The sequence below is a fragment of the Coffea eugenioides genome, chromosome 6 (assembly GCF_003713205.1).
Source record: "Coffea eugenioides isolate CCC68of chromosome 6, Ceug_1.0, whole genome shotgun sequence".
NCBI classification, from domain to species: domain Eukaryota; kingdom Viridiplantae; phylum Streptophyta; class Magnoliopsida; order Gentianales; family Rubiaceae; genus Coffea; species Coffea eugenioides.
Genome location: NC_040040.1, coordinates 49,566,858 through 49,591,442, shown reverse-complemented (window position 1 = coordinate 49,591,442; position 24,585 = coordinate 49,566,858). Strand labels below are relative to the sequence as shown.

General features: G+C 36.1%; 2 protein-coding genes across 3 annotated transcripts; both read left to right on the top strand.

Annotated features, from left to right (window-relative positions):
* The first annotated feature begins 507 nt into the window (after positions 1 to 507).
* Positions 508 to 16,321, top strand: LOC113772883 (isoamylase 1, chloroplastic). Of its 2 annotated transcripts, XM_027317380.1 has the most exons (18): positions 508 to 1,136; positions 1,326 to 1,508; positions 1,667 to 1,759; positions 3,064 to 3,216; positions 5,234 to 5,325; positions 5,972 to 6,113; positions 6,197 to 6,304; positions 7,017 to 7,102; positions 9,603 to 9,674; positions 9,765 to 9,891; positions 10,184 to 10,270; positions 11,173 to 11,265; positions 11,505 to 11,663; positions 13,516 to 13,599; positions 14,180 to 14,260; positions 14,341 to 14,423; positions 14,512 to 14,629; positions 15,646 to 16,321. In XM_027317380.1, the coding sequence occupies exons 1-18, from the start codon at positions 738 to 740 to the stop codon at positions 15,907 to 15,909; spliced, it is 2,424 nt and encodes an 807-aa protein (XP_027173181.1). In that variant the 5' UTR covers positions 508 to 737; the 3' UTR covers positions 15,910 to 16,321. The 2 variants fall into 2 exon arrangements, with proteins under 2 accessions (XP_027173181.1, XP_027173182.1); XM_027317381.1 differs by lacking the exon at positions 14,180 to 14,260.
* A 3,310-nt stretch (positions 16,322 to 19,631) lies between these two features.
* Positions 19,632 to 22,518, top strand: LOC113774886. Its single transcript, XM_027319536.1, has 3 exons — positions 19,632 to 19,982; positions 20,305 to 20,560; positions 21,570 to 22,518. The coding sequence occupies exons 1-3, from the start codon at positions 19,869 to 19,871 to the stop codon at positions 21,923 to 21,925; spliced, it is 726 nt and encodes a 241-aa protein (XP_027175337.1). The 5' UTR covers positions 19,632 to 19,868; the 3' UTR covers positions 21,926 to 22,518.
* The last annotated feature ends 2,067 nt before the right edge of the window (positions 22,519 to 24,585 follow it).

The window sequence follows — 24,585 nt, the reverse complement described above, 5'->3', positions numbered from 1 at the left end:
TTACTTATCTACAATCACGAATTTTGATTTCTTTAAATACTATGTTAATTATATTTATGATTACTCATCTAAAATTCGATTCCTGTTGAAAAGCCATTTATGTCAATTATGTATATATACACTCACCTGCATCAACTAACAATGCAGTTTAAATCAGCATAACTCTTTTTTTAGGTAAACATTTAGAGCTTAACAATCTTGATTTGTGATTATACATATGATTTTTTTAGACTAATTTATGTATTATTGCCATATATAATCTCTTTTGTAAAATATTTATAATAAAAAGTTTTTCATATGAATTATTATAATAAAATATTTTTAAAATACCCTAAAAAACAATTAATAATCTAGACGGAGCCATAGTTTGCATGATATAGTGGGTCCCATGTTTAGAACTCCCGTTTCCCTCAGCCGTCCAGTGCTTGGCTCATGGTCATGTGCTGTCCTCGTTCCTTTCGTTCTTCCTACCGTACAAAGCTGACTCAGTTTTTCACCATAGAGAAATCCAAAACGGAGCCATCCATCAATCAAATAAAAAAACGTCAGAGTCAGAGATCTAATGATTTTGGCACGTGATCCAATCCTTTCAATTTACAGTTACTGAAAAAGACGCCATTTTCCCATCTCAACGGTACTGTATCATCACTCTCACTTCAGACAAATACACCATTTCTGCATTTCGCATTCTACTCTGAAATTCCACCACGAGTTCAAGCATCACTGAAATTCTCAGAATGGAGCTACTCCATTGCCCTTCAGCAATCCCAGTTCACAATTGCACCCCAAAATTCACTAAAACCTCGAAGAATTGCGCGAATTTGTTCGGAAAGAGATTAAATTCGGTGAATTTGGGTAGTATTTTGGGGAAAATTTTGGACAAAAATGCGGGAAGGTGTTCTGCAGGGGTTGTGGTTAATGCGAGGAGTGGTGATGGCGGTGGTTTAGAGACTGGAGCGGATACTGCCGTTGTGGTGGAGAAGCCTCCGGCAAAACCGAGTCTTTTTGAGGTGTTTGATGGCTATCCGTTGCCGTTTGGTGCCACTTCTCGGGATGGTGGTGTGAATTTTGCGGTTGCTTCTGGCAGTGCCACGTCAGCTACTCTTTGCTTGATTCGTCTCTCTGATCTGCCTGAGGTAATTCTTCCAATTGTTGCAATTATGGCTGTGTTTATTGAATTAATTTGCTCATTTTATATTCTTAGAATTGTCTGTGTGTTTTTTTTTTTGGTGAATTATGTTTATTAGATGCTGCACTTGATAATTTATAGTTTCTAAATTATATGCTGCTGGGTATTGCAACTTGGATTACTGTATCTGTTGCAGAAAAGAGTTACTGAGCAAATCTTTTTGAGTCCGATAACGAATAGGACTGGAGATGTCTGGCATGTGTTCTTGAAGGGAGATTTTCAAGACATGCTCTATGGTTACAGATTTGATGGGAAATTTTCTCCTCAAGAAGGACATTACTTCGATTCTTCTCAAATATTAGTGGATCCATATGCTAAGGTTAGTTTGCGGCGAATGTGGATATGGTTATTGCACTTTGCTTTCATGGTACATAAGATAGCTTTGTCTATGATTTTTTCTTTGAGTGGAATATGGTGCTAATGTTTTGTTGGCATTTGTGTTAATGTTTTGCTGAGTGGCTTTCAATTTCATTTCAGGCTGTTGTAAGTAGAGGGGACTATGGTGCTCTTGGACTTGAGGATGAATGTTGGCCACCAATGGCCTGCATGGTGCCTTCTCTTACTGACAAGGTAGTTAGTTTGTACTTGTAATGATATGACTTAGATAGGCAACACCCGAGGATGTTTATTAGCCCTGCAACTTTGGTTATACTACTGAATGTAATTAACTGACCAGTTCTGTATCTTTCAACCTGAGCTGCGTAATTATGGTTATAGGACGCAAACTGTATTATTACCATGATGTTGAAGATTCATTCCTTTATCTATGAAGCGTTTTTCACGATATTTAGAAGAGCAAGGTGTGACAAAGTGCAAGGTCTTTTAGATGTGTTTCTTGAAGCTTATTTCCAATTAGCTCAAAATGGTGTATTTTCCATAGTATTGTGCAATTCTACATAAAAAAGGGCATTCACTTAAATTCCACATGTTTAGTCATAAATTATACTTATAAATGCTAGTAAATATTCCAAGTCTAATGCCACAAAGTTCATGGCAATCTTCAAAAGGAAGCAATGAGTAATTTGTACATCAAAAGACTCCCAGTTTGATGAGAAATTCAAAATAATAAATAAGGAAGAGATTATAGGGGGAATAGTAACAGGAACGAGAAAAGAAGTGGAGGCGGGGGATAGCAAATAAGGAATGCAGATGTCAACTTTACAGCTCTTATATTTTTGTTCCCATGTTTTTGTTTAAGATTAGAATCAGACAACCAGAGAAACCAGTGTTCCAAGATATAAGTCAGTTTCATCTAGTTGTTTCATTGACTAAGAAGAACAGATTGAAAGAAAAAGCATACATGCCAATTTTGCACAACATAATCACCAAAATTTGTATTTGATTCACTAAAGTGCAGGTGCATTACACTCCACAGAAGGTGGAAAGGGCTCTTCCCTCTTCATATCCTTCAAACATTTGAACCATTATTCTTTGGGTCAAATCAGAAGATGTTTGTGGTTTTCTGATGGAGTAGGTTTAGTATTGCCCTTCCCTTTAAGTATCACACTATGGTAACAACTAGTCTATTTACTCTTAAACTCTTTTTGCGTATCCTATGCTCTTAACTACTCTTGGTGGAAGTCAGAAATTGGAGGATTGAGGGTGTGCGCCAAAGGTCATGATTTGGTCTTTCCCCAAGTGCCCATAGTTTGATTTCAGGACTTTATATTATTTTGTTTGCATTTTTCCTACGTCTTTTCCTGTTTTAGATGGGATTGAGACAGCAAATTGTTTGCTCTGCAATCGAAATTTTATAGGCAGATTTCCTTTATCCCATTTTTCCTTCTTCTCTTTGTTTCCTTATGTTGTCTTATATATCAGAAAGAACTGGTTTCATTTTGATGTTGACATTTATCTGAAAATTGTTTTTTCAGTTTGATTGGGAAGGTGATTTACCCCTGAAGTTTCCTCAGAGAGATCTGGTAATATATGAAATGCATGTTCGAGGATTTACAAGGCATGACTCAAGTGGAACAGAATTTCCTGGTACTTACCTCGGTGTCATTGAAAAACTAGATTACTTAAAGGTAGATACCACTGGATTACATTGTTAAGTCTTGAATCCTTCCAAGAAATTAGGGTTTAAGGAAGCTCAAAGTTTCTTCTACTTCTTCACATAAATTTATTCAGCAAAAGTGAATAAATTGTGCATAGTGTTGCCAGAAACATGTGAATCTTGCTTTGATGTTAAAATTTTGCTAATCAACCAATGTACACTTTTTTTGGGTAAAAGCTGATATGTTAAATTCGTTTATCGTGAAGGAATCTGTGGTTCTCTCCTTTCATGATTGTGGATGAGCTAGATATGTTGCCATGTTCAGTCCAGTGTGAAACAGCATCTGGTGGAATCTAGGTTGGGTGGTTCTGGATGTGAATGGGGTAGACAGGTATCGTTGTCTATTCTGATTGACTATTCTCGCCTCCAGAAATAGAGATTGAGAATCAACATACAAATTTTAACACTAGGTATATGTTCATCTAGTCATGATAGTGTGCCCTTCAAGGATATCATAGTAAGCTAGATGAGAAAGAAATGGTTTTTCTTTCTGTATGGAAGAATAAAAAGATAATATAAGTTGCTAGACAAAACAAACATGAGTCAACGAAAAACTATAAAATTTGAGGATTTCTTTGATAATAACAAACATAAGGTCTTTTGTTGAGATCCAAATAATTCCTATCCTTACAGTGTCTAATTGCTAACTTATATTTAACCTGAGAATACATTGTGCTTCTGTAGATACTTCAATTTGTTTGATTTAATTTTTTTTTAATTTATTCTTAAAGCATCTCCTATCATAGTATTTGATTTGGACGTTGAGGATTAGTTTCATCAGACTTTTAGACATCAAGTGAAAGCATATGCTGAAAGTAATCAAACTATACATATTAATAATCGGACATTATATTTAGCAATCAAATGATCCTGATTGATTAGAAAACTGCTGAATTGATTTAAGTGTTAACCTTCTAGAAAAACAATGACAGATGGGTAGCATTGATGTGGCCTTTGCTAAGATGGCAGTTGATACAAGTTAGCAGTAGGTCAGAAAGAAAGTTTTGGACTTCATGGAAACTGTTTTGCTGCTTTACTTATGTTTCTTTTTTTTGGGGCAAAGATGTTTTTCTGGGATCAAGGAAGAACCGATTGCTGTATTTTTATCCATTGTTGAATACTATACTGGGCTTACACAGACTGTGTTATGATTCACTGTTTTTGGGCGAAAATCATTTAGGTGTCCCCAATTCCTTGGTTAGAGAATTTCTGTCTGAAGTTGATTAAATGATAGAATCTTGCATTAGTTGTAGAATGTCAATTTTGTCGAGGAAATTGAGTACTTTGGAGATACCCATGGCAGGGAATCCATTCACTTGTCTTGGGTCCTGTTAATCTAGACAAACTGGAAGCTGAAAAAAGAAACTGATTAAAATGCTTTTTAGTGCATTTTTTAAGGGGTTCGCATTCATATCAAGAAGAAAACAAGAAGGATAGTTGTGGAACTCAATTAGTTATACTACATTTTTTGCCATTAAAGAAAGCTTCTAATATGGCATGAATCCTTGGTTTTGGATGGTTGCAAGTCTGTAAATTCAAAGGACTGATCAATATTTTTTGTATGCATGTACTTGTAACTCTACAAAAGAGTGAGTTGTGCAGATGTTTGGTTTTCTGCAGAGTAGCTTGAGCTGTGTAATTGGTGGGAACTACCAAAACGTTTTGTTTGTTGATATTGTAGATGTAGTATCAGAAATAGCATTAGTTTATCGTTAGGGGAAGCACTTCATTCAGGTCTCTGAATTTTTTCAAAACATCTAGGAGTCTGCCTAATTTCTAGCAAAGAATAGATATGAACTGATGAATTGGTATCTTTTTCATAATGTTGTACACAGCTTTTGAAGATCTGACCTTTATGATTACTCGCCATGGCTTTTATCTACCTTGCATCTGTTTTACCTATTTATGTATTATTTGAACTTAAAATCTTTTGGTAAACAATCTTTTCAAGCATTTTTTTGAATATGCCTTCATGTTCTTTCTTGCAGGAACTTGGTATCAATTGTATAGAGTTAATGCCATGTCATGAGTTCAATGAGCTGGAGTATTACAGCCATAATTCCATCTTAGGCGACTATAAGTAAAAAATTTTTGCAATTCTTTTCAATATTATGCACATCTCATTGTTTTTATACTTTTTTCTCAATGTTCATGAGATTTTCATTTCTCAGTATGATTTGATGTGAATGATCCTATTAATGCATGCCACTTGGTGAAGTTTGTGTGAGAGAAAGATGGATTAAGATTAAGAATGAATTCCCTCTTTGTAGATTTTGATTTATGGATGCAGAACCCCCTGGAATTGTGTCTTTTGTTAATAAGTAGATATAATTGTGTATGATCTTGCTAAATTGAATGGTTTCTTTTTCTTTTGTTATTGGATAAATGAGAACTTTAACCAATGATTTTAGTAGCCTTAAATTTACCAAAAAGGTTGTTGACTTTTGCCGTTTCAAATTTACTTGTCATACTCTAAACTGGCTTCTATAATTGTAAAAGCTGTTGAGTAAATGTTTTTCAATTAGAGAAGTTTTACCTTTGAGGTACTGAATACTTTTGGATCATGTTTTTCTATTTGAATTTAGTGTCATTTGCAAGTGGCATCTTCTTAATGGATAGAGCACCTGTTTTGGGTCTTTAGTGAGATTCTGCTTGATCTGAATTCTTGAGAAATAAACATGGGTGTCTACATTTAGCTTTGCGTCCTCATCTGATTTCGTATTCAGGATGAACTTCTGGGGGTACTCAACTGTCAATTTCTTTTCACCGATGACAAGATATTCTTCGGCTGGTGCCCTTAATTGTGGTCTTGGTGCCATAGATGAATTCAAGTGCCTTGTTAAAGAAGCGCATAAACGTGGGATTGAGGTGACAACTTAATTTACTTAGTGTGATATTGCATTTTTTTTTATTGATTTTTAGCTGCTTTTTCTCTTACTTTAGTTTAACAGGTGATCATGGATGTCGTTTTTAACCACAGTGCTGAAGGGAATGAGAATGGTCCCACATTCTCCTTTAGAGGTGTAGATAACAGTGTCTTTTATATGCTTGCACCAAAGGTATGCGTGAGCATTAATTTTGTTTGTCGATTGTTTTCTGATTTTAATGCCCATAAGAAGACTTTTGTTTCTTTGCGTTGGTAGACTTCAAGTACCAATGCCTTTAAGTTGCTTCTAAGCCTGTGCATAAGAAAAGGTCAAATTGCACATTGTCTGGAATTCTTCAATGCCTGACCTTGTGTCATGAATTCACTTATTCATGCAACGTATATTGTAAAACACCACCCATTATTAGAGGATAAGTTCCAATAATCTAACAACACAGCAGCTCACTAGAATGGTGCCTTATATTGGGTGGATCTGGACCTTCTCATGATTTTTGTTAGTTGCTACACAATGGCTTTCTTTTCATGCTAGTATTGTTTGGTGGCAGTTTGTTGGATGCATTTTTAGTTAATCTTGCAAAAAAGGCTGCTAGCTTCTTTACTTTCTCAGCCTATAACGAAGAAGGCAATCTGCCTAAGTTTGTCAAAACCTAGTGTACTGAATTGCATTCATGACAGAACCATTATACTGGAAAGCAGCTCATCAGATTTAAAACTGGTTTGGCTTCTGCAAAGATCTCGCTCTAGGGCTCTTTTGTGCTGTTTTGCTCATATATGATTTTTGTTTACAGGATTATACCTTACTGGCTTTTCTGTTGTAAAATAAGCAAGCGTCTGTCTGCAAAAGCAAGATCATTGTGAAGTAACTGTAATATTTGGTTATGCAGGGAGAGTTCTATAATTATTCAGGTTGTGGAAACACTTTGAACTGCAACCATCCCCTTGTCCGTCAATTTATATTGGATTGCCTGAGGTAATATTACTATGCATTGCACCTGATCTGTCTATATTTGCAAATTAGTTAATTTGTTCTTTGTGCAATGAGATTACGTGTATTGCAATGAATCTTCCTCTACAGTTGATTCAACAAGTCGCTACCTGCATATCTGTTTGGGTATCAATAGTTTTGTGTATGTTTGGTCACGAGTGAGACACCATCCTCGAGCATAAACATGTGGTCTAAGATTTTGCCCTTTGTGCACTAAATTAAAATTGAATATTGAGATTGAAACTGACGGCAGCAAAAGAGTAGTGACAATTTTGTAAAACCATCTTTGTCTTGCATAACAAAGAAAGACAACAGAAATTTTGGACTCGCATAAGCACTAGCTTTTATCATATCTACATTGTGATGGCAGCATAAGGCCTGGAGAAGCTGAAAATTGTACCTTGGCATGTCAATTGCAGGGTTTGGCTAGAAGTACTAGACTCAAGCCTTGTTTGATAACCCAGTTTAGTACTTAAATTTAATGGATTCAGATCTTAACATATTCAGACCGTTTGATAATAAAAAATTGAACATCTTAATTAATTAAGCGGCATTGAATTTCCCAGGCAAAACTTGCTCCCAAAATTAAGTGAAACTATTCACTTATCACTGAATGTGATATGCACTCAAATGTATTAGATTTAATATTTAACAATTCAATAACTTAATGGATTCAGATTTCAGATTTCAGTTTTATCAAACACACCCTCAGATTTGGAGCCATAAAATTTACTTTGACCCAATTCAAGACTGTGATTTCAGACTTGTAGGGCTCTAGATACCTACTGTGTATCCACAAGTGTCAATAATATTGTCTTAGTAAATTATAAGAACTTCAAAATTGTTTGAACATAGATGAGAACCGTGAAAATATAAGCTTTGTTTCTATGTAAATCTAATACAAGCAATGCCTTTGAATAACAGAACCATTCTGTGTTCAAGGATTATTCAAAAGCATAATTGTGATCTTGTGTTTTGTATATCTTATGGAAATTATTCTATTGGAAGTCATGTAAAGAAAACAAAAATAAGGATGTTTTAGTGTTCTCAAAAACCACTTTTAATAGATAATATTTGTTGAACAATGTAATATACTAGATGAAATTGCATTAAAGGATGTTTCTTCTTTTTATTAGTTGTCATGTACAGATACATCCACGACAACATGCACACACATGAATTAAATGGTTTTGGCTTTTCATATGTGTTGGGTTCGGGCCTCGTAGTATGGAGTCGGTATGCTGATGCCTAATTCTCCTTTGGGCTTCATGTCAAAGCAGGATGAAAGTATCTTGGATCTGAATAACAATTGATCCAGGAGATGCCTAAGTGTTGATTTCCTCGATTTTGTAGCTAGTAGTGGATATTTGGGTTTAATGGTATCTTGTGTTTGTTTTTCTTTTGTTACTTGGAACTAAATGAGATTTGTTGTACCTGTTTGGGATAAAAGTGGCAATAAAGACTTTTAGTATGAGATTGATCTGTCTTTCCATCTGATTTCCTGGTTGATTTTCTCAGACTGTTTGTGAACCCATTGAAAATATCCAGCAGGAAAGTTGTTCTTCAAATTTTCTCGAATTTTATTACGTTTCTGCCAAATCCATCGCAGTTTGCTGAACCAATGGCTAGCAAATTTATTTAGAACAATAATTCAAAGGGCTTATAAGGCTGGTCAGTCTTTTGTCACTGGTCAAGTGTGCTATTGGTAGCTTTGCTTACTGCTAACTGTGAGGTGCGGGGTTTAACACTGCTGTCTCCTTTCCTTGTGTATCAGAAGGCTGCTTGGCCTATAACCTTAGGGATCAGCCATCACCAACTCATACATTCATAGACATAGAAGCATGGAACTCCTATCAGATTAGATGGGGCACTTGCCTCTTGTAAGATTTTAAGACATGATACTACATGTTTGTACTATGTAGTTAGATGCTGTATCCTGTTAAATTATCAATGGAATTATATTCTGCAACAATTTATGATTTTAGTGCTGAAGTTAAACATGAATATAAAGCTTGTTTATCAGTTGTTTGTGCTCTTTCATCCTTACTATTCATTTGGATCCTGCTGTTTGCTTTTTCATTTTTGGATGCTCATTACCTTGACTTTTTGCTGCCTTAAATTTATGTAATTAACTCTTGCCAAGGCTTGTTTTCAGCTTAATGAAGAAACAAATCTGGCTTGAGCAACCACCCCACAGTTGGAAAAAATATCCAAGAAATTATGTAACCTATGTTTTTAGATCAAATTTTCCCTTTTACTTGGAGAAGAAATTGCTAATGTTTTGTAGATCTCCTACTTAGAAGTACTCCCTTTATTTTTTTTCCCTGGCTAGTGTTGGGAGGGTTAGAATTAGCTTCATTGTGGAACACGTGCTTTCTCTCTCTCTCTCTCTACTTTTTTTTTTTTTTGCATGTCGTCTGTTGTACCAGTATACTCCCATGATTATTCTATCTTTATCTTTTTCAAAATTCTGATATTTCAACAGATACTGGGTAACAGAAATGCATGTAGATGGCTTTCGCTTTGATCTTGCTTCTATCCTGACAAGAAGCAGCAGGTATTCTGCTATTCATTATGTAATGTTTAACTTATTTGGAGTATCAGTTTGATTTAGTATCTTCTTGCCCTCATCTTGTGATCTGCCTAGCCTCTGGGATGCAGCTAATGTGTATGGAAAGTCAGTTGAAGGTGATACTCTCACAACTGGTTCTCCTCTCAGCAGCCCTCCGTTGATTGATATGATTAGTAACGATCCAATACTACGTGGAGTAAAGGTAATGTGGGTTATTCTGTTCGTTAGTTTCCTTTTGCTTCTTTGACAAGGTTGAGAGCAAACAAATGAAATTTGTCAATAACAAACAAGTACAGGTTGAAACTAATGGGCTTTAGTTATATTTGCTTCCTGCACGGTCATGACTAAAAAAGGAAACTGAAAATTTTTATGTGGCATAGGTTTTACTTAATTGTTTTTTAAGGTTAAGTAGTTCCATTTCTGCTAATATTTTCATAGACATGCATTTCAGCATGTTCAATTTCTAATCCTAGACTAACAGTCTGCTTGATCAGCTTATAGCTGAAGCATGGGATTGTGGAGGACTCTACCAAGTTGGCAAGTTTCCTCATTGGGGTATTTGGTCAGAGTGGAATGGGAAGGTTAGTGGATACTGTATGTCATTAATTGCTCATTATGTTAATTGATGTACTCTAAAGAAGATTTGGGTTATACACAAATAGTTCTTCGGTGAAAAAATAAATACTATGACCATAACTGGTTTCCATGATATGCTCACCTGGAAGTAATTTAAAGTTGCTATGTTTAGGGAATGAAGGGCACAAGGATGATGTCTGAAAAGAGACTTGCATATTTGGAAAATCGTTGCCATGTTTTAAGGGTTTCTAGTCTTCTAACACATTATCTCTGTTCCAGACTGCTGGTTAAACAAATGCTTTGTTTCTCTTTAAGAACTATAGCCCTCTGTGTGACTTCATTGAGAGTAAAGGGTAGCGATTAGCAGTCGGCCCAAATTCACATGAGGATTGGTTAAAGAATGGGCAGAGCTCACTTCTTGCAAGAATCAAGAATTGGAAACAACTGAAATCCAAAGTGTAACACATTAACCTAATTCTGGGAATGCACATGAGAGCTTTTTCAGTTACCCTGATAGCAACAGATGTTTGGCATTAACAAGTACTAGTGCTCCATTTATTTTTATTTTTATGTCTTTGTTCATCTACTTCATAAATAGGTCCAAAAGGTTGGACAGCTTAAAGTGATCTGCTAGTTGACATGTTGAATCTAGTTGTGAAAGTCCTATATTGCAGTTGAGTGAATTTGGCAGTCTATGTTGCGAAGCATCCTTGTGTTTTTTTTTTCTTGTTATCTATTTTCGTTTTTGTAGTTAATGATTTCAATCTCATAAAGGACCTCTTCTTTAGCATCCTATTGTGCTTGGTACCTGTGCTCTGTCTTTCTTTTGTTTCTCTTCTTCCTTTTGTCATTCTTTTGATTTTTGAACAATTGATCTGAATTCGGAGCTAAAATGTAACCTTTTCAGTACCGTGACACTGTGAGGCAGTTCATAAAGGGTACAGATGGGTTTGCAGGAGCTTTTGCTGAATGTCTTTGTGGGAGCCCTAACTTATATCAGGTATGTATTTATAGGATTGTTTCGATTCATGGTAATAGTTTCATAGTCACAGTATGCAGTTCATGTCAGGCATTTTTGTGACCTTATAGTCAAACTTATCTAATATCAACTACCGTGATATCTTACTTGATATACTTTTCTTAAAAGGTCAATTAACAACTCAACAGTTCTATTAAAAGTTTCATCATATCTTGTCAATCTTTCTGACTTAAACACATGCATTATTCATTTTGAAACAGGAAGGTGGAAGGAAACCATGGAACAGTATTAATTTTGTATGTGCTCATGATGGCTTTACTTTGGCTGATTTAGTGACATATAATAACAAACACAACACAGCAAATGGAGAAGATAATAAAGATGGGGAGAATCACAATAACAGTTGGAACTGTGGTCAGGTAAATGTCTATTTTCACATATTTATCTTTGTAAAAAGATTGCTGCGCTTTGCTATAAGTTCTGATAAATGATTGGTTTGTCTATATTCTCATAGTAATAGATATACGTTGCCCACAATGGCTACTCAAATACACTGAAATGATGTTTTTTCTGATGATAAATCTTGTCATGCATTAAGTTATTTTCGCTGGGGTGCGAGCACAAAGGAGCCTTATTCCTGTTTTGCTTTTAGTTTATCAATAGCTCATTTCTTTATGTCAGAAAGTTTACTATATTAGAAATTGGTGCTTAGCAGTTGGTTTATTTGGCTTCCAAATGTGTAGTTAAAGCATACAACTACACAAAGTATTCACTTGTAAAGTATGTATCAAAAGGATGTGTTATCAAGTTAAATTTTCATCATTAGCAGCTTGCAGCTTCTTGTGAAAGTATAACATTTTATCAAAGGTGATGCCCTTTTGAGGTTAATTTGGACATTTTGAGTTAATTAGAATGGTTTATGCATCTTTTAACTGCCACCCCTTGGGGGATGAAAAATGACTCTAGATTAGCTTTAGGTTAATATTGCAAGCTGGACCAGAAAATGGTTTCGTGCTGCTTGGTTAATCACTTTCAAGTATCTTTGCGAAGTCAGATTTAAGATATAGTTGAACTTCAAAAGGTGGGTCATAGGCACCATATCCACACCCTTTGAAGAAGTTAGTAGCTGTCTGCGTGGTTGATATCGATCTAGGTAAAAACATATAGGGTTATTTCTGGATGTGGTTTGACTGAGAACAACCAGGGAAAGGATATATTGTCAAATGTGGTTTGACTGAGAACAACCAGGGAAAGAATATATTGTCAACTGTAATTTAGGCAACATATCTCTTGTCCTTAGTACATCAATATATTCCTTAATAAAATTAATAGCAAGTGATAACCTTGCATCTGAATTAGACTCCTTAAGTCATCCTATTGGGTTGAAAAAAAAAAAATGTCCATTACTCCTTGTCTTGTCACGCCTCAATCACTTCGGCAGTCAACATTGCTGACAATATTAGGCAATACATCCTTATAATCTTTTGATTCCTTATAACCGTTTTGTGTCTAGCTGTCCTTTTTGCTCTCTGTTAAGATTTTTCCACATACGTTTCACTGAATTTTAGTGGAAAGTAATGAAAAATTTTCATCATGACATTTCTTGGCCTTATTCTGGTACATCCCTAGTTAATATCTCTGTTGGATCGGATAAACTACTCTTCCACTTTGTCATTTTTTCTTTTTTTTTTTTTTGGGGGGGGGGGGGGGGGGGGGCAGGGAAGAATTGATAAAGGATCTTTCTTTCCTTTTGATTATTGAGAATATCACAATATTTTGAGAAAAATGTCATGCTAAGTAACAATGGAGATGGATAGTAATTTAATCATGCAATTTATTGAAAATGTTTTTTGCTAATTGAGATTTTATTCTTCCAAGCCTGATTTAAGTTAGTTAAGTGACTTTGCAAATCTTGAAATTATAAGGGTCGAGAAAGTCAATGAAAAATGAGAGCTTGATTGGTTTCTAAGGAGGATAGACAGCTTTGTCTTCTTTTTTTGCCCCCTCTCCGTCTTGAAAATGTTTTTGCAGGAAAGAGGATCTTATTTCATTTTACTAACTGGGCCAAGGTCTTTGTTGGGTGGAGTTGTAGGATGTATTTAGGCTTGTAAATCTCCAACTGATCTAAAAATTTTGAGAATCTGACATATTTGTGTAATTATTCATGTACTTTTATTAATGTCTGGTTTCTATCAGACGCATTCTCAGATTAGTAGTATAAGTTATATTTTGAAACAACAGTTCCTAAATTCCTTATTTATCTGGATGCAGGAAGGAGAGTTTGCTACTATCTCTGTAAAGAAACTGAGGAAACGGCAGATGCGGAACTTCTTCCTCTGTCTTATGGTTTCCCAAGTAAGAAAGTTTATCATGACCCTCTTGACCAATATTGTATTATCTTATTATATATGGAGGGAGAGAGCTTGCATTGGTGTAAACAATTTATATCACTTTATGTTATACCAAAAATATGCTTTAAAGTTAGTTTTCAAACTATCCACATCCCCCTCTTTTTTCTCCACCATGATTTTAAATACAATAACTTCCTCCAAAGAAAAAGTAGTAATTATATATTTTTCATATACACATGTACATGTCTTACCATGATATGTAATAACATAATGTGGAAAAACTACAATCATACATATTTTGAAAAAAGCAACCAAAAGCACTAGTTCAAGTTAAAATGGCTTGGCTGTTTACTGGATATCTGAGTTCTTTGATTTCCTCCTGTATCAGCAATTGGCCAACAATCAGCCTGTCCTAACGTAAGAGATGTAGATATAGCTGCATTTAGTTTAAGCACTTATCTTTCCAGCCTGTTATCCAGTTTTGTGCTGGGCTTGCACGTTGCTTGTGTCCTTGGGACCATCTTTTGATTATCTCTGGCAATTTTTTAATGCAACTATGATTCACTTTTCTGTTTGTCAACCAGGGTGTTCCAATGATCTATATGGGTGATGAGTATGGTCACACTAAAGGAGGAAACAACAACACATATTGCCATGACAATTATGTATAGTGATTTTCTGATATAGAAACTTTTATTCTGTTAACCTTTTGATCTTTATGGACCAACTGTGGCTGTTGCTGTAGATTAATTACTTCCGGTGGGATAAAAAAGAAGAATCCTCATCTGACTTTTTCAGATTTTGCTGCCTTGTAACCAAGTTTCGCCAGTAAGTTCGTGATGTAAATAGTACTTTTTGGTCTATTGCAGCATAAGTGGTTCTAGGTCAGCTCATTTTGTGTTTGCAATTTTTGTAGTGAATGTGAGTCACTTGGCTTGAACAATTTCCCAACAGCAGAGCGGCTGCAGTGGCATGGTCATGCTCCTGGATTACCAGACTGGTCAGAAACAAGCCGATTCGTTGCTTTTACACTGGTTTGTGCTCCTATGGCCATTTAATTGCACCTTATTAACTTTTTTCGTGATCTAGTGTGACTGTGTTCACAGCCATCTCCCGAAACTGATGTTCTGTCTATCGTGCTAGCTATTTTCTGGGTTTACATAATTTAGGATGTGTTTGTGTGTGAGAAAAGGATTTGGCTGGTTTAAGTTCCTTAAGCTGGGCTCAAATTGCTGTGTCCTGTTCCTTCAATATGGATCCTGAACTGACCCACAAGGATAGGCCGTTATCCATACACTTTGCCCTTGCTGAATTAAAGAAAATGAACAACTACAAAACTTTCACAGTGTTTTAGTTTCTAAAAACCATCCTGAGTAATTTAAGCTAAGAAAAAGAGACTACCAGTGAATGGCAATAACATTGTATAACTCTCCAATGAGCTCTTGCTGAAATTAAATGGAGGCTTATATCAAAGTTTTCAGTTTGCAGTTATATATGTTTTATTTAACATTATAAATCGAAAGTATAGAGGTAGATAAGATAATGGCTTTAAATCTCTTTAATTGCTTGCCGGGTTGTTAAATTACCGAGTATGTGAGCTCAAGGTTCAGATAAAGCCCAATGGCTAAGGACCTTTGTACCTTGCATCCTAATGAGGATGCATGCATGCTTCCTCCCTCCCTCGCCTTCTCAAGTAAAAAACTAAAAATGAAGAGAAGTACATCAGCTAAAGTTGTTTCATTGGGTCCTAATAGGCAATGGTAATTCAAGGATTGATAGTATGAAAAATTCAAGTTAAAATGGTAGCTCAAACACAAATTTCTTACTTTCCGGGCAATAGTTGGAATTTAATTCTTAAAACTCGTAGATTTCATAGATCAATCATTAGTCTCTGAACTTATTAAATATGAAAGCTCATAAAACTCGAGATTTGGTTCATAGTGTCAAGTGCTACTAAATCGTTGGTTTGAGGCTTTATCATCGAGAATTTCCAAAGATGATTTTATTGAGGATTCATATTGAACCGTCACCTGATTCTTCTGATGTACAGACTGATTCAGTAAAGGGAGAACTTTATGTTGCCTTCAATGCTAGCCATTTACCTGTCACCATTGCATTGCCAGAACGGCCGGGTTATAGGTGGGAACCCTTGGTGGACGCTGCCAAGCCTGCACCATTTGACTTTCTCTCCAATGATCTTCCGGAGAGAGAAACTGCGATTCAACAGTATGCTCATTTTCTTGATTCCAATCTATACCCCATGCTTAGTTATTCTTCAGTTATTCTGTTACTATCTTCTGATGATAGTGCTTGAGTCACTCTAAGCTCCTACCTTAAATAGCAACAACATTGGTAAGTCCTGAGATGCAGTTCCAGGCCCTCAAAATGGGTACATGTATATAGAGAGAGAGTAGTGCTGCAGCTGGAAAAGAAATTAGGTACGTCCAAGTAAGTGGCGTCCGCGTATAATATTCATGTGTCCATGAATCTTTATAGCTAATGGATAGATGATGTAGCCAGTGCAGAACTCGTTGATCATTTGATATATAGATGAATGAGATGGTGACCTGCACAATTCGTTTGCAGCACTGGAAGAAAATAAATTGGGGAAAGCATTCAGATGGATGTAAAAATCGAATGGATTGAGGATGATATATGTTCCATTTTTAACCCTATGGATGGAATCTGTTTGGAAATTGAAGAAAACAGTTCTTTAGGGCACTATATATAAGATGTCTACGGTTTTTAACTTTTGACCTTTGGGTGCTGTTGCTGCCAGAACAAACATACCTCGTTGAACAAAAAATTTTTTTTTTTCATTTTTTGAGTATAACATTTTATAACTGGCCTTATACTGGGGGGGGGGGGGAGGGAGATGGGAATGAATCTGACTAAGCTATTGAGAATTCGGAGGGAACTAAACTATCTCAGGAAATGTTTTAAGAAATCCTGGATGGGAAATGCAAGCAAGGGTTTTGTTAAAACAAATTAATACACTTATTATGAATCGGAGACTGTTCTATTTTTCATCAGAGTTCAAGTTTGTCTAAGTTAACCATTGTCTAACCATAGGATATTTTATATGATCTTAGATCAGAAGGACCAGGCTTTCTGTTATTTTCTTGTACTAATTTGTGTGAATATGTCTCCGTAATTGGAAACCAATATTTATCAATCTAAAAATTTTATACTAAACGATATGTGACTTATACACAACAAATATAAATTAAATCAAGGTTCATATTTTGTATTTTAGGAATTCCTATATTTGTGTCTATTACTTCACATATCATTACTTTTAGTAGTTCTGTGTAGGTAAACTCGGGTTCCTAGCAGAAGTGTTTGGATATCAAATTATTCCAAATAACATTTCGCTTGCATCATAAATATATTTTCTAATTCACCTTTTTATATTTTCAATCACCTTTTTATTTCACACACATCACATCATAAAAAGTGTTACAGTAATTATTCCAACTAATACTCTATCCAAACAAATAATATTTCAAATAATACTCTATCCAAACAAATACTCAAAGCAGAACAGAAATCGAATAGCTATATATATATAGATATATATAGACACACACACAAACAATTATATGTGTTTGTGTGTGTTGTTATTATTATTATTATGTGTTGGAGCACAAACAATTGGAAGGTAAACAATAAATATTCAGACTCCCAAACAACATGAAGTAAATGAAATTTTTTTCGACATTCTTGGTAAAGATTCTAAAAAACATATGGTTGCAAAACAGAATCGGTAACAAATATTCGTATTTCATCTTCTCGAATAAAAGGAACTCATCCTTGAAACGCGTCTGCGTATATAGTGCATTCTAGATAAGATATGTTTGATGCTGTGAAATGATAGCATGAATTTCATGTGCTGGGCACGTAAAATTTTTCAGCAAGCGGATGGATATACTTGGAATTGGCTTGGCGAATTAAAAATTGGATATTAAAAGAAAGAGCTAGCTAATGTTCTTCTCTTGAATCATGCTCCAGTTTTGGGGTAAGAAATTTTTTTTTTTTTGCAGAATGGGGTAAGAAAATTTAGGTGCAATGCCAAATTGAAAGGATCCAACATGCATAAAAAAAAGAGGGTGCCCGAGGGAATTTTGGGGTACCATGTAAAGAAACATGAATGGCTTGGCTTTCAAGATCGTTCCAACTACCAAGTTGGACTTGACCTTAACCAAAACTAAGTAATAACTCTTCTTGCATATTTAATTCTTTATGAAGGTACATTTTTAGCCACAAGTATTGCTCCGTATGTAGTCTTGTCATGACGTGCACTAGCATCAATTATATTTCCCCAAGTAAATCTTTTTTTTTTTTTTTTTTTTTTGACGAAAGTTAGAATTATAAATCTAATCCCAGAAGAAACCTCAAAAGCCGGCAACTTTTGAGGTCCTCCTGGGGACTTATAAACCCAACCCCAAACCCCCCCAAGAACAGATGTGGGATGGCAACCCCACAAGGGCAAGCCAGTAGGCCCGCTGCTACTAAGAAGTGACGACCCCTCACGAAACCCAGTATAACTACCCTTGCAGGAATTTGCCTCTTGACCTATTCTTAAGAAATGGCTTTTTTTTGACGAAAGTTAGAATTATAAACCTAATTCCAGAAGAAACTTCAAAAGCCGGCAACTTTTGAGGTCCTCCTAGGGACTTATAAACCCAACCCCAAACCCCCTCCCCCCCTCAAGAACCGATATGGGATGGCAACCCCACGAGGGCATTCACCAAGTAAATCATTATATCTGATAAATTTAGTTCGCTTAGTATCTCATGAGCTCTTCAAAAAATTTGTTGGGATAACACAAAATATCTAAGCAATTAAATTGCATTACACATTTGCAGTAATAATTTTAAGTTTCACAGACAAAAAATTTGTATTATTTGTCACCTACAAATTCTACTTCTCCTGTCCTCTTATATAATGTCCCTACGATGTTGTTTTTCTTATCATTTTTTTGGAAAGACCTATTTTACCTTTACAATAAAAGTTAAAATGATCTAATTATATTCAAATAAATTATTATTTTTCAATTTTTTTCAAATTTTCAATGACATTGATAAGTCCCCCGCGATTTATGTAAGGAAAATGTTATTTGTAGTCCATTTTTTGTTATTTGCAATCTCACTAGTTGTTTTAACTTATAATCTAATAAATGAAAATTATATGATTAAATTATAGTGAGAGTCTGATTAGAAAAACATGTGAGTGCAAATAACATTTTCCTTTTACGTGACTATCATGTAGCAACTCATCTATATGTTTCTATTTTCATAAATTCCTTAGACAAAAGAAAAAGTTTTTAAAGCATAAAACCACTTATCTCTACAACAAATTTTTTTTTTTACAACAAACATAAATTTATAATTTGCACCCACACATATTGGGCTTTCTTTGTTTGACAGGGAAGTCGTGTAAGAAAGTGTGTCGTGGGAAGAGTGAGACGAAAGAAAAGGAAACTAACTTTTCCACATGTACTTGGTTAACAAGAAAATGATGTAAGATTACGGAAAGATTGACTAGTGTATTCATTAATAAAAAATATTCAATATTAAACTTCTTCATTTTTAGTATTTAATAGGTGTGCGTGTGTGATTTATACATATTTATAAAAATAAATAAGAAGTAGCATAAAATGTAAAAGAAAAAAAACACTAATGTCATATAAATTCAATAAATTACCAATTTATTAATTATTGAAATAAGAATAAAATGTCTAAATACAAGGCGTTTGATTGAATTGTATATTCTAAGGTATTCTAGTTTATGTAAAAGTTTAGAACAGAGGAAATAGTTTAGAACAAAAAAGAAGTTGTTAAAAAAAAATCCAATTAGTTGAAATCCATTTGTCCAATTGTCCACATGTCTTTTCCCTAATCAGACAGCATAATCAACTGTGGGTCCCACACCCAATTCCACAATCCATTTGTCCACGTGTCTTTTCCATACCTTTACTTAATTAAACACTATTAAGGCCTACTTAACCAATTAAAGAGTCTCAGGACCGTCCGGGCCAAATCGTGCGACTTCTGGAGACATCCAGACCCCTCACCGGAAACTTCCCCTGCCCCCTTCCCCCCTCGATAAATCCCACTCCTCTTCTTCCTCCTCCAGATACACGCACTAAACACCTAGTGGCACTGTCCTTTTTTCTCTTGATTCTTCCAATTATCCTGTTCTGGTAGTAGTAAATTTCACTCCGATTTTTGTTTTCCTCTCCGGAAAAAGGTTGAGAAGAAGAACAGAAATATGCCTGAAGGTTTCAATTCAGTTCTGAAGATGAAGAGAAAGGACCTTGACCAAGTTAACGAGGACTTCTCCGATTTCTCCCTTACTTCTCCCGCTCGTAAAATTCGCCGTCTGGTATGATTTCCGTTTCCTCATTTTATATTATTTTTTTGGGTAATTTCTGGCGTTTTTTAGCTGATTATTCATGTGTGTAGTAGTGTGGAGTTTTTCTCTTTGAACTAATTAGGATTAGGATTGTTTTTGTTTTTTTAATTTATTTTGTGTACTCATAAAACTCGCCTTCTGGTATGAAGTTTGTTACCTCATTTTTTCAATCTTATTTTTAATTTATTTTTCCAGCTAATTATTCATTTATATGGTAGTGTGGAGTTTTTCTGAGTGAACTAATTAGGATTGATCCTTTTGTTTATTTATTTAGTTTTAATTTTGTGCATAGGATGCTGAATTAGCTCCGATAACAGAAGAAGAGCCTGAGATTCCTTTAGTTTTTGAGCGGCCGGAGAATGAAGGGAGCTTTGGCGGAGGGAATGGCAGAGTTGGAGGAGGAGGGGTTGTGATTGAAGAATTGCCGAATGGGGTGGAGAATGAGGAGAGGGCAATTGTGGTTTTTAATCCGGTTAACTCACCCCTGTTGCAATCGCCCTCGAATTACTCGATTTCAGTCAGTCCTCAGTTGATTTCTGGGTTGAAAAGTAAGTATTAATGCTTAAATACTTGAGTTCGGTATTATGTATGTTGAGTTTTCCTCTGTGGAGAATTTTTTTGATCAGTGGGCCAGAAATAAAATACGAAAGCAAATTTAAGAAGATGGTGCTGGCTTTGCTACTTGTTAGATTGATGACTATGGGAACCCTAATTGATATGACTGTGATACGTTTTCAAGGGAAGTTAAGGATCACCCAACAATGGTCAAAATGAAGAATAAAACGGAGGTGTGGCATTGAAGTGCTAGTTTGTTAGTCTATGGAAGATGTCAAAAAATGTAAATATAAAGTACGAGAAAATGGACATATTCATAGTCTGTTTAGGGGCTGAGTATTGGGGTACCGACAGGTCTGTTGCAGGATATTTATTTACGATAATGGTGTTGAGGAGCATTAGGCTTAGGCTGTTTAGTGGTTTTCTGAAGCTAGATCATCTTTAGGTTGGTATACTTCTTTGCAATATTTTAGATAGATTGGATTTTTTTTCCGTTTCATTATTACGACATGAATATTACTATTGAAATGATTTATAGTATCCCTGATTTTGTGAGAGGGTTGAGCCTGGGTTCTGAACTTTCATTGTTGGAATGCGTTTTTGGTAGTGTGTTGCTTTGGATGGAACTTTTAAGTGGTTTAATGACTTGCTTGTTTCTTGGTCTGCTTATATTACTGCTGCACTCTCTTATTGGAGTAGTAGTAATTCTGGGCTTGGACAGAAGGAATTTTGAGCTGACTTAACAGGGGATCAAGTTAGATTGCTTCGTTTTTTATTGAGCACAAGGGACTGTTTTGAGTTATAGGCTTTTAGCAGAGTTCTTCATTGATCTTGCGCTATGTAAAGTTGTTATCTTTTCTTTATTCTTTATTGCGTTCTGTTTCTCAATGCATGGAAATATTTTGATGATAAATTAAATCTTTGCGCTGTTGATTTTCTTTCTTTTTCTTCCCCTGAATAGAAGTTTCAAAAATCAATAACTAGTTTGCGAATATTGTGCAGATCAACTCCCGTGGTCCAATTACTCTAGTCAATGGAGAGCATTAGATAGTGAAGAAAGAACTGATGATAACAAGTCTAGTCCACAAAATGAGTGTCTAGCGGTTGTTCCTTGGGTGCCACCACCTCAGCCTTACTCATCCAGTGGAGATGAAGCTGTTCCCCAAATAGATGTTTCTGATATGATGGAAGCTGATGACGTGGAGGTATCAACTATGGATGTTGAAGATAATACTGTTTGTTCCGAGCAGAAAGTGGGGATGAATGTGAATGAGGGTTTACAACAATGGCAGCAACAACATTGCATGATTCCACAGCCTCCCCAAAACATATCAACTCCCATTGTATGGTTCCAATGATGTAATGGAGCTAGGCTGGGGTCTTGGAACTATGGCAGTTCGTAATTTTTTGTTGATGCCTTGTTCCCTTTTAGGATGCCTCAGCAGGCATTAGGACTTAGATATAAAAGTTCGGTGCTTTCTATTTTCCTTCGAGAAGACTTGTGATCCAGTGCTTCTGGCAGTGGCCTCTTCCAAATGTCAGATTATTATTGTGGGCGTGGATAGTCCTTTGGTACTTTGCACCGAAATGGTGATCTCGTATGCATGGATTTTGAAAAGAAATTGAAATCCTTCCTTAAGAGTAGCACAGTTAGCTTATAGCTGCAGCAGTTGTTTACCCCAATTCTGGCTTCCCTTTCGACTAGAGCAGTTAGATAAGGTGCATGGACGCAGTTGTTTTCCTTCCTAATTCTGGTTTTGTACGCTATTCTGTTCTGCTGTAACTGGATTATGAAGCCAGTTACAGTCTCCAAGGCATCTGATACTGAATCATGTAATATGCTCTATGGGTCCAAGGAAAAGCAGACATTTTCTGATGTTAAAAGATCCAGATCTGTTTATGTATATTGGCAGCTGTATGATATCAATTCTTTGCACTGGGTCTAAAGTTTTAATGGGAATTATTCTGTGAGCTTTGGGCAAGGTGTCTAAAACTGAGATGAATTTCAGATGTGAGAAAACATGCGATTTCTAATCACAGTTCTAACGTTATATTGTCAGCCACATATTGATCTCTGAGAGCTTTTTATGCTCTTTTTTTTTTTTTTACAAACAATAACTTCATATATATATATCTATCACCCCTTGAAAATTCAAGAGTTAATTACAAAAAGGGGTAACTACCCCCATATCTTTCCTAACTAGACTTGAAAGCCAAGCTAGGAAAGAACCTTCCCATTCAAAGTCTCTAGTTGCCTTAGCTGCAAATTGTGCTAATTCATGGCTACATTGATTCACCGTTCTAGGTACAAAAGTGAACGTGCAGCTTTCAAAATTTCCTTTCTGAACGTCAATGTCATCCAGGATTGTTTGGAGACTACAATCCTGTCCATTGTCCATGTTAATGAGGCTCACTACATGCTTGCAGTCAGATTGGACTTCTATAGTTGTCCATCCTGCAATCGAGCCATTTCAAGCGCCCCCCTGATTGCTAGAGCTTCTTCAGTGGCTGCAATTCCTTTCCTCCTCGCAGTAATTCCTTTTGCTCTCACTACTTCTCCGCGCCAGTTCCTTGCAATGATTCCAAGACCTGATCTGACCATTTTAGCCGAGATGGCAGCATCCGTATTGATCCTTATTGTTCCTTCCTTTGGAGGTTCCCAACGCTGCTGGATTGGTGTTGCCTTTTCTGATTCAGAATTTGGACCCGTGTCTGACTCCATTGCTGCCTCATACTCGATCCATTCCTGTTGTGCCTTGTCAACAATATTCTTTGCATCAGTTATCTCCTACTGGAAAGTAACCTTGTTTCTTGCTTTCCAGATTTGCCATAATATGTTTGCTGTAAGTTGGATTCTGCCCACACCTTCAGACTTTTTTGCTGCTTGCAACACCGCCTCCCACCATCTCCACAGGTTGCCTTGAAGTTTAGCTAGCCCTTCCCACCGAACAGGTGCAATCTTCCATATTACTTGCGCTGTTGGGCAGGTAAAGAAGATATGCTCGATAGTTTCCATGTCCTCCCCACAACAGTGACAGAACTTGTTCCCTATGCCAAACCTTTTATAGAGAGCATCCTTAGTGGCCAAACCATTTTGTAGACATCTCCATAGGAAATGTTTCAATTTCAGCTTAATGTTTAGGCTCCACAAGGTTTTCCAAACTGTATGCTTTCTTATTTCCCAACTGGTTTCTGGATTAGGTGCTGGCCTTTGATTTGTTACCTCCTTTTCCTCCTTGGCAATCACATATCCGGTCTTCACCGTGTAGATTCCAGACTTGCTGTGTTTCCAGAATAATCTATCCTTTCTATTATACAATCTAAGAGGAATATTAGAAATCTGGTTTACTATATCTTCATTAAACCAAAGCTGCAGAAGACCAATGTTCCACTTCCCTCCCTCTATAAGCTCATTAACAAACTCTAGATGACAACCTACTGGTCTAGCCGTGGGAACTCTTCCATCCACCAACCCAGGTATCCACTTATCCTGCCAAATCCTCACTGACCTCCCATCCCCCACCCTTTTCCATAACCTCTTTTGAAGCAATTCCCCCCCTTATGCATACTTTTCCAGCACCATGAAGCATTATTAGGGGGTTGCTGTCCTAACCAATCCTCCTCCTTCATGTACCTGGCCTTCAAGACTTTGCTTACTAACAAATTTGGATTAATCACAATTCTCCAAATTTGTTTTGCAAGCATAGCCAAATTAGAAGCTTCCAGGTCTCTAAAACCCATACCCCCTTTCCCTTTCACCTCAGACAGCTTACTCCATCTAACCCAATGCACCTTATTTTCCTGTTCCCCACCACCCCACCAGAACCTCGCAATCTTTGCACTAACAGCCTTACACAGACCCTTGGGTAATTTAAAGCAGGACATAATGTACGTTGGCATGGCCATGATAACTGCTTTGATCAAAACTTCCTTACCCCCTTGACTGAGCAATTTTTGTTTCCAACTCTGGAGCTTACTGATAATGTTGTTCATCAGGAAGCCAAAAACCTGGTTTTTA